This window comes from Protopterus annectens, chromosome 9.part0 (assembly GCF_019279795.1).
Source record: "Protopterus annectens isolate FY-2018-M chromosome 9.part0, PAN1.0, whole genome shotgun sequence".
Classification (NCBI taxonomy): Eukaryota; Metazoa; Chordata; order Ceratodontiformes; family Protopteridae; genus Protopterus; species Protopterus annectens.
This window is the reverse complement of record NC_056743.1, coordinates 1473386557-1473395723: the sequence shown is the minus strand read 5'-3', so window position 1 is coordinate 1473395723 and position 9167 is coordinate 1473386557. Positions and strand designations below refer to the sequence as shown.

The following is a 9167-nucleotide window of genomic DNA, read 5'->3' as shown; positions in this document are numbered from 1 at the left end:
GGGGGCTAGCCTGGTGACTGGGAGCATGTGTGTAGGGGGTTGGGGGGAGGCAAAGTCAGAGAGAGAGGAAACATTATATTCACTTGCACAGTTGTAAATCCATAAACACATTAAATCCTCTTGCACAATTCTTCAAACCCTATCACATTTCAGTCTCTATACCATTTAAGTGCACATTTAATGTTCAGTGTCTCGTTGAGACCTGGATAGACATCAGCTCTCAGTTCTATCTGCCATTTTAATTCCCGGACTTGCAGGAATGTGTCCATGTCCCCTACAAATTCTGTTATTTTTTCCAGCTGTGAATTTGAATCCTGTGAAGTTTGGGCAAATAGCACTGTGTTTAGCCAAGGCATTCAAACTGTCCTGTTTGTGTATTGCTGCAGTGTTTTCTTTAATACGGCTACTCAGCTTTCTGTTCATTTTGCCGATATAGAAATTCCCACAGTGTTCACAGAAAGTACAGTAGACTACATTTTTTGTGTTGCAGTCATAGTGGTCATGTAGACTGACAGTTCTGTTGCAGTGCAGGAAGGTGACGTTGTTGCCTTTTCGTATGTGTACACAGGTGACACACTTGCCGCAGTCAGACATTCCAGGTTCTGTCAATACTTTGCTCTGTGGGGATGGGCTTTTATTCCTATCAAACGCACCACCAAAAGAAGAGGTTTGTTTGAAACAGAAGTTCGAGGATGTCCCAAGTAACTTTGTCAGACCTTTTTCTCCTTCCAAGATGTCCCAATTGTTGGTGAGGACCCCTCTGATTCCAAACATATCTGTGGAAATTGGAAGGGGGAAACTTGATACCCAGTCCTTTCTGTGCCCTTTCTGTGAATCCCTTTTCCAGGATTGGTGGGTACCTGGAGTGTCTGTACTGCATGATCTCTTGGAACAGGTTGTCTACTAAATACTCTGGGTATTTTCTTTCTAAGAACAAGTTTCTGAGGTAAAAACCTTCCTTGATGAAAACTCATCCCTAAAAACGAGTCTGGATAACCAGATGAATTGTCCTTTTACAATATTCTTTTTCATGAAATGGGGGTGCTGGCTGCTGAACTCTAGATAGTTATTCCGGAAAGTGGGCTTGCGGTAGATGTTGGAGTCAAACTGTCCACTTTCCAGGTCAATAGGGAGGTGGATATCCAGGAATTGAGTGGTGGTTCTGATATGTCCTGCCGTGAGGGTCAGGAAGTCCAGACTCTGGAAAAGGGTTTCTAGAAAATTGCTCAGAGAAAGTCTGTCACCCTTCCAGACAAAAAAGACGTTATCAATATAATGCCTGTACATTATGGTGTTGTTGAACCCGGGCAGTGATTCAACCTTATCCATTTCCCAGGCACTGAGGACTAAGTTCGCATATGCCGTGGCCATTTTGAACCCCATGGCTACCCCTTTCTGTTGGTGGTAAATCTTCCTGTTGAATTGAAAGAAGTTATTTCTTAATACTGCTTCTGTTAACCTGCATACAGTATTAATCTTAGTCCCACTTAAGTTGGAGTGCCTGTTCAGGTACTGTCTGGTGAGGGTCAGTCCTTTGACGTGGGGGATGTTTGTGTAGAGTGCTTCCACATCTAGGGTGACCAGTAAATATTCCCCTCCATCCAGCCTTAGTTTGGAGATGTCATTTAGAAAAACCCAGGAGTCTTTGGTGTAATATTTGCTGTTCTGTACAATGGGGTTAAGGATGTGGTCCACGTATTGTGAAATCCTTTCTGTTTTTGTCCTTCGGTTTGATACCATGTGGCGGAAAGGTGGATTTTCAGGGTTCTTGTGAACCTTGGGGATTCCAAAAAATTTTCCAAGGCTGGGTGTCATGACCTACATGAAGTCTTTTTCATCTTGAGAGATCTCATCCCTGAGGTACAGTTCCAATAGTAGGTTGTCAATTTGTTTAAAGTTTTGTTGTACCTGGTTGATGTTGACCTTTTTGTAGAACTGGTTATCCATGAGGGATGCTTCAAGTGTTTGGATATATCTCTCCTGCTCCATCACTACTATCCCGGATCCCTTGTCAGCCTTCATGATTCGTAGGGATTTGCCCTGACTCAGTTCATTCCAAGCCTGTCTTTCTTCCCTGTTCAGGTTGTGCCACTTTGCTGAGGGCTTATCAGAAAGGAGTTTCCTGATATCTCTTTCGCAGGTACTCGCAAAGAGGCTCAGTGTGTTGGAGAGTGCAGGAGTGTACAGGCTCTTCGTGGTAAGGGGTCTGTCATTATCTTGCGAGCTTGCCTCATCTTCTTCCTCTTCATATTGTTGTATATCTAATTTTAGTTGTAACTTTCTCAGGTAGCACTTGAGGTCCAGGATAACATCCGCCGTGTTGGCTCTCTGCGCTGGGATGAAAGAAAAGCCCTTCTTCAGTACCTTATGATGGCTTTCCAAGAAAACTCGTGTGGTGAGGTTAAATATGTCACCTACCCCTGCTGGAGACCTCAAGTCAGTGCTAACAGGTGCTGGTATTGGTGAATGGGGAGGGTGATCAGGGTGGTCCATCCCAGTAATACTAGTACTGAATCCCGTTCCCTCTCCTTCTTCCCCTGTTATTGTTGTTTCCCCCTCCTTCCCTCAATATTGTTGGTGTTGTGGTTCCAGTTTCATTCATTACCCCCAGGTCTGAACCTGGTATAAGTCCTGGTTCTGGTTGTGAGTCCTGCTGAAGATCAAAAACATTGTTGTTGCCACTTGTGTTGTTGTTGGAAGACTGGTCGTTCATTGGTGGGGTCTGATAAACCCCTCCTTGACTGATCGTACTGTCCGGTGTCCTGCGGTTTGTGTTGTTGTTGTCCTCATTGTTGTCGTGGTGGTCACATTCACTGGTGTCTGGATCTCCCTGTGTCAGCTGATTTTGGAGAGGCATTTCTGGTCTTGGCTGTCCCCTAGGAGGAGTATGTACCCTCATCTGGGAACTACTCCCTGCTAGTGGGCTGGATGTGATGAGGAGTCTGTCCACCTCTGGTGTGTTGGGTCCATTTGTGGGTTCTTGTAATTCTGTCGTAGGCCTTAGTTCGGTTGTGGACAACAGAATTTGTAGGGGACATGGACACATTCCTGCAAGTCTGGGAATTAAAATGGCAGATTGAACTGAGAGCTGATGTCTATCCATGTCTCAACAAGACACTGAACATTAAATGTGCACTTAAATGGTATAGAGACTGAAATGTAATAGGGTTTGAAGAATTGTGCAAGAGGATTTAATGTGTTTATGGATTTACAACTGTGCAAGTGAATATAATGTTTCCTCTCTCTCTCTCTGACTTTTGCCTCCCCCCAACCCCCTACACACATGCTCCCAGTCACCAGGCTAGCCCCCACTGACCCCACCAACAATCCCCCCCGGTCTCACTTTTCGCGCAGCCATACAAGGGATGATTCCATCCGCACTGACAGTCTTCTGGGACACTCTATTATTCATATCCTCCTACCCATCAAACCCCAGCTCCACACTCCTTGTCATGGGAGGCTCTCTAACAGCCCCCACTCAAGTCCACACCGCATTCCTCCCACTCCCCCATCAGGTGGCATACCCACACATTTCTCTACACACATACACTGATACCCAAGCATAGTAGGACTCTCTACCTGACTTCTCCTCCTTTCTCCGTGCACTTCTTTACTTACCTTTGGAAGCAGGGTCTCATAAGTTACATGTTTATACTAGAATTATCACAGCATGACTCTCATCCTTCCCGGTTCCCCCATATTTTTAATAAAATTTTTTTTTTTTTTTTGCACACAATCCCTTTTTGCACACAGTCCCCTTTTTTGCACACAATCCCTTTTTTGCACACAATCCCTTTTTGCACACGATCCCTATTAGTATGCACACATTACCACAAGGCTATTACTGTCTGACCAATTTACCTTCTGTAACTGCGATTGTAATGTTAATGAAAATGCACACAGCACCCTGCCTGTTCACACTTTTCTATTGGAAAGGAACTGTTGTTAATTTAAACGGCCTGCTAGAACTAATGTATTTAAAGGAAGTGAAAATGGTTGCTCATAGTTATGAAACATGGCTTTCTGAAGAAGTCTTGATAATAAATAAGACGCAAACGCTAAACTACTACAAGAGTTGTTGGTGTGATTTGCTATTTTTTGAATGCTGTTATTGTCACGAAGTTCATTTCTTAGTTAAAATTTCTTCTCTTTGTTCATTTTTTTTGAGTGCGGTTAATTTTAGATATATATATATATATATATATATATCTGTATATACTTATATACATTTACTATGCTGGGCACTGCTTAGACCCACGCAAGCGCACTCAGACTTGCTTACTGGTACTTATATATGTTTACTTCTGCTTATTTGTGCTTACACCTGCTTACTAGTGCCTTATTCATTATGACAGTGCCACTTTTATTGAATGACATTTAGTTAAATATCTCATGCAATACTCTTATGTTGGTTTTACAGCAAAACAACATTCATAGCACATGGAAAATTATATGTGCTATTGTTGGGCTCGAACCGTGAATGCCTGTTTGTTAGGCGGATGCTCTACACACTACATTATTTACGTTTATGTTGATTCCGCATGTTCTTCTCTATTTGAATGATTTTGATGTGTAAACTACGCTCGGCGGAGGGCAGCGATGCACAAACACCCTGCACTTTGCTTACACCTTCGATATTGCAGCAATTCAAATGTATAATAGGGAATCTAATTGTGAAATTTCTAGGGACGGGGCTCAACATTCCACTACGTGCTTATGTGTTTACTACTTCAATTTTATTTCACTGTTCATGGACACTCTTGTATGCTTAGCATACATTTCTGTATCCACGGACACTGAATTACTGACTTACTATTATAAGCGGGCTCTACTAGTAAGCATAGTAGGATGTTCAACTGTCGGGGCATGTTTACGCCTCCATACAGCACTTGTACACGACCCCTGCACTCGCTCACATTTCCTGTGCACATCGAGGGTGCATATTCATATGGTGCTTCTGCACCATCTGTAGTGAGGACGCTTGGTGCAAGGCCAAAACTGTCCTTGCGCTGAGCTTCATGAATCCCGGGGTGAGTCCTTGCTGTGGAGTATTCATGTATATCAAAACTTCAAGAGGTCAATCCTTATAGCCTTTGTTGCTGCTCTTTCTCATGATATTCTTCACAGTTTAGATAATTATTTCCAGTTATTTAAATGTATTTTGACAATCAATTACAATATGCACTTGTGTCTAGCTTAATTTCTACATTCTCAGTGTTTTGTGCCAACAGTCATTCTTGCGTCAGTGCTCTGATACATTTTCAGGCTTCACAGTTTCATTTTTTAATGTCAAACATTGACAAATATCCCATTTTCATAGTTCTTTTTAACAACATAATATACACATTCTTTTGAAGACACATGCTTTCATATCTTAAATGGCAGGCAATGCTTCCACTCATACATATACCCCAAAACCATGAATTGGAACTCAAACATTGACTGTTATCCTGGTAACCACAATGTTTTATTCTTATTGCCTCACAACAAAGACCTTTCCATACGTTTCAACTAATTTTATCTAATTTCTGTTTATCTGAAATTGAGATAGTTGTTTACATATGAAATGTCCATGTTATGAGTCTGATGAGCAGTTGCCTACCATAACATACACAGTGCTAGAGTTGTAATATGTTTATCCTTTGCTTTGTGTTCCAGCTGTATCAATAGTGTGCCCAGCCATTAGGCACATACAAATATGCAAATTAAATTTATCAGGTATATGCTGCAGGCATAACTGACCTTTATAAGTGAGCTCAGCCTTTTGTGGGGTCATTATCACTCTCCTTTCCTGCTGCAGAATAGAATTCTGTTACTAGCCATTAGAAGGGGTGAATCACCTAGTGTCCTGACAGAGTTATAGCAGGTATTGAATAAGTGTTGATCTTGCGGACCTCCCTGTCATGTGACATGAAGTATCACAGCTACATTTATTGGGTATCTTGGAAGATGTCCAGTGTCCTTTGTAGGCTGGAAACACTGTGTACTAACTGCAGTTAGTGGCAAAGGGCTTACAGCCTGGTTATGGGTTTACCATATAGCCATTCATAAATCATCTTCTACTAAAATCTCATATTTTAAACAGCATACTACAAATAAACCTAGAGTTCAGACTGTTTAAATATGGTCCATTAATGTATTATGAAACTTGAAAAATAAACACAAAATGGTATTTACCTTTACAGATCTCAGACAGATCAGTAAAATTCCTTTCCCCTCCTTGAGGTAGAAATCCTGATTTGCACTTGCAATAGTAACTTCCAATGGTGTTGTAACATTCTGTGTTGACAGGACACCAGCTGGAGTTGTCACATTCATTATTATCTGAAATGATGAGAAAATGTATATATCACAGACATTACTCAGCAGTATCAATATTTCTTCACTCTTCAGAATAATATTTCAGTTTGTTTAACTTTAATTTGACAACTGGCCCAATAATTATAAAACTCTGAGTAATACTACTTCACATAACATCTGCACCCTTCATCCATGTGAACCCAAAGTATCAAAATATAGAAGGTCAGAAAGTTAAATAAGTGGCTTCCACAAAAGTAGAACACAGTCAAAAAAAGTAAAGAAAAAAATACAAAACATGGCAAACAAAATTATAACCATGGCATCACCTCCCCTTTTCCCATTTTGTAAATGGGGCCTGGATGTCACATCAGCAATGATCACCACCTAGAGCCAATGTTGACATAACCCCCAGTTAATCAATAAAAGCCACTAAAAACAGGAAAAGAACACTTATGTTAAGTGAATCTAAGTGAAGACAATCACGGGAAGGAATGTGTGCATCTCTTAATAAAAGCAGCAATTCAAATTAACTGTTAACATTGACTGGAACCTATGTTCTTCAGATAATAACCCCACACACATTAATCTCCATGGATTCTCACAGATTATAAACACCTCCACTAGAATAGGAAACTCCAACCAAAAAGAAAGTATTCTCGATTGGATCCTTATAAATAGTCACCCCCACATGTACAAGTCCGGGACCCTACCAAATGACATTAGTGATCACCTTATCACATATATAACTAAAAATAAATCAGGTTACTCCACAGTCCCAATGTATAGGTCAGTTAGAAATAAAAAAAGTTTGACCTCACAAAATTTAAGAATGAACTGAAATCCTGTAGTTGGACAACACTCAAGTATCTCCCCCTAGAAGAAGCAGTAGATTACTTTAACACCACTTTCCTAACCATACTAGATACTCACGCTCCAAAAAGACTCATCAAAACTAAAACTAAGATTGCACCTTGGCTTACAATAGACTCTAAACTTAAAATCAAACTCAGAAATAAGGCCTGGGAAACCTGGCGTACAACCAAATCTACCTTAGACCGCACTACATTCCAACAGCAAAGAAATGCAACAAAAAAAGCCATATTATCTGACAAAAAAAACTATTTCTGCCAACTACAGAATAAACACCAAAATAACCCTCAAAAGTTTTGGGCAGGCTTAAATAACCTTCTCCACCCAGGCAAGTCGTCCACTCCGACCCCAGAAGTAGTACTGCATAAAGACCCTGAAGAAATAGCCAATACCTTCAATACTTTCTTTACGAATATTATCCAAACCTTAGCCAACCAACTATCCACCAACAACTTGTCGGTAATCGAGAGTATCCCCGAACCTGCACATACTTTCAACCTAAAACCTGTCCCCACATCCTTAATAAAATCCCTACTACTAAAACTTAAACCAACTACCCTCTCAGCAGACCTCCTCCCAGCGGAATACCTACAAAAAGCTGCAGATGTCATAGCTTACCCTGTTTCTATCCTTATCAATCGGACCTTTACAGAATCTATAATCCCGTCGATATGGAAAATATCCCACGTTATTCCACTTCATAAAGGGGGGTCCTCCACAGAACTATCTAACTACAGGCCCATAGCAATAATGTCCCCTCTGGCCAAAGTTATGGAAAAATGTATACATAAACAACTCCTTCAATATCTTATCCAAAACAATTTACTAACTAGTTCTCAGCACGGCTTTAGACCCAACCACAGCACAACAACGGCCCTCCTCTCCTTTACAGACACAATAAATCATAATCGTAATGACAAAAAAGTGTCATCTGCCCTCTTTCTGGATCTATCAAAGGCATTTGATATGGTCAACCACCAACTACTTCTTGACACCTTAAAAAATTTATACCTGGATAACTTAACTTTAGACTGGTTCAATGCCTACCTCTCTGGCAGGAAACAAGCAGTACTCTGGCAGAATAAACTCTCCAATTTGCTACCAAACACCATTGGGGTTCCTCAAGGGTCCATATTAGGACCACTTCTCTTCTCAGTCTTTATTAACGATCTCCATAAAGCCATCCCTGAGGCCACCTGTATTCAATATGCGGACGATTCGACACTAGTATGTTCTGACATATCTCCAGACAGACTATTAACCAAAACCCAAAGCTGCTTTACCAAAGTAGAAAACTGGCTATCCGGTTGTCAGTTAATCCTAAATCCCAAAAAAACTAAATTATTACTCTTTCAGCCAACCCACAAACTTCACCTTACAGACTTTTCTATAAAATCAAATAATGGGACGATTATCTCCCCAGACCCTCATACGAAACTACTAGGAGTCACCATTGATAATAAACTCAGATTTGACATACATATTAATTCAGCCATTAAAACTGTGAACAAAAAACTGGGATCACTATATAGAATCAAAAATTTTTTAACACCAACGGCAAAAGTGACCATTGCCCGGACACATTTGCTCTCTACCCTTCTTTATGCATCCACAATTTTCACCAACTTGAACAAATCCGACTTAAACAAACTCTCTTGTTCGTACAATCATATTGCAAGATTTGCAACAGGAACCCCATATAGAACCCATCATTGTATCAACCTAAAAAACCTAGGGTGGATAGAACTCCCAAACCTTGTAAAACTGACCCAACTTACTGAGGCATTTAAAATACTCAAACACCCTGACAAATGTCCTTCACTTGAGAACTTAGTCTTACCATATACCAACCTAAACAGTCTTCGCTCCTCTAACAGGCCCCTCTTGAAAATGGTTAAATCTTCCAACTCAGGAGGTGATGCTCTATTTACAAACGTCATTGGAAAAGTTTGGAACTCACTTCCTCTTAGTATTATCACAATTACTTGTCTACCCCA

At 40.7% G+C, this 9167-nt stretch overlaps 1 protein-coding gene across 1 annotated transcript in view; it reads right to left on the bottom strand.

The window, feature by feature from the left end:
* The window catches only part of LOC122812123 (adhesion G protein-coupled receptor E2-like), a 901467-nt gene that overhangs the window by 391740 nt on the left and 500560 nt on the right, over nt 1-9167 (bottom strand). The window contains exon 7 of the mRNA XM_044084412.1: nt 6178-6324. Within this exon, the coding sequence (XP_043940347.1) occupies nt 6178-6324 (147 nt within the window). The remainder of the gene's footprint in view (nt 1-6177; nt 6325-9167) is intronic.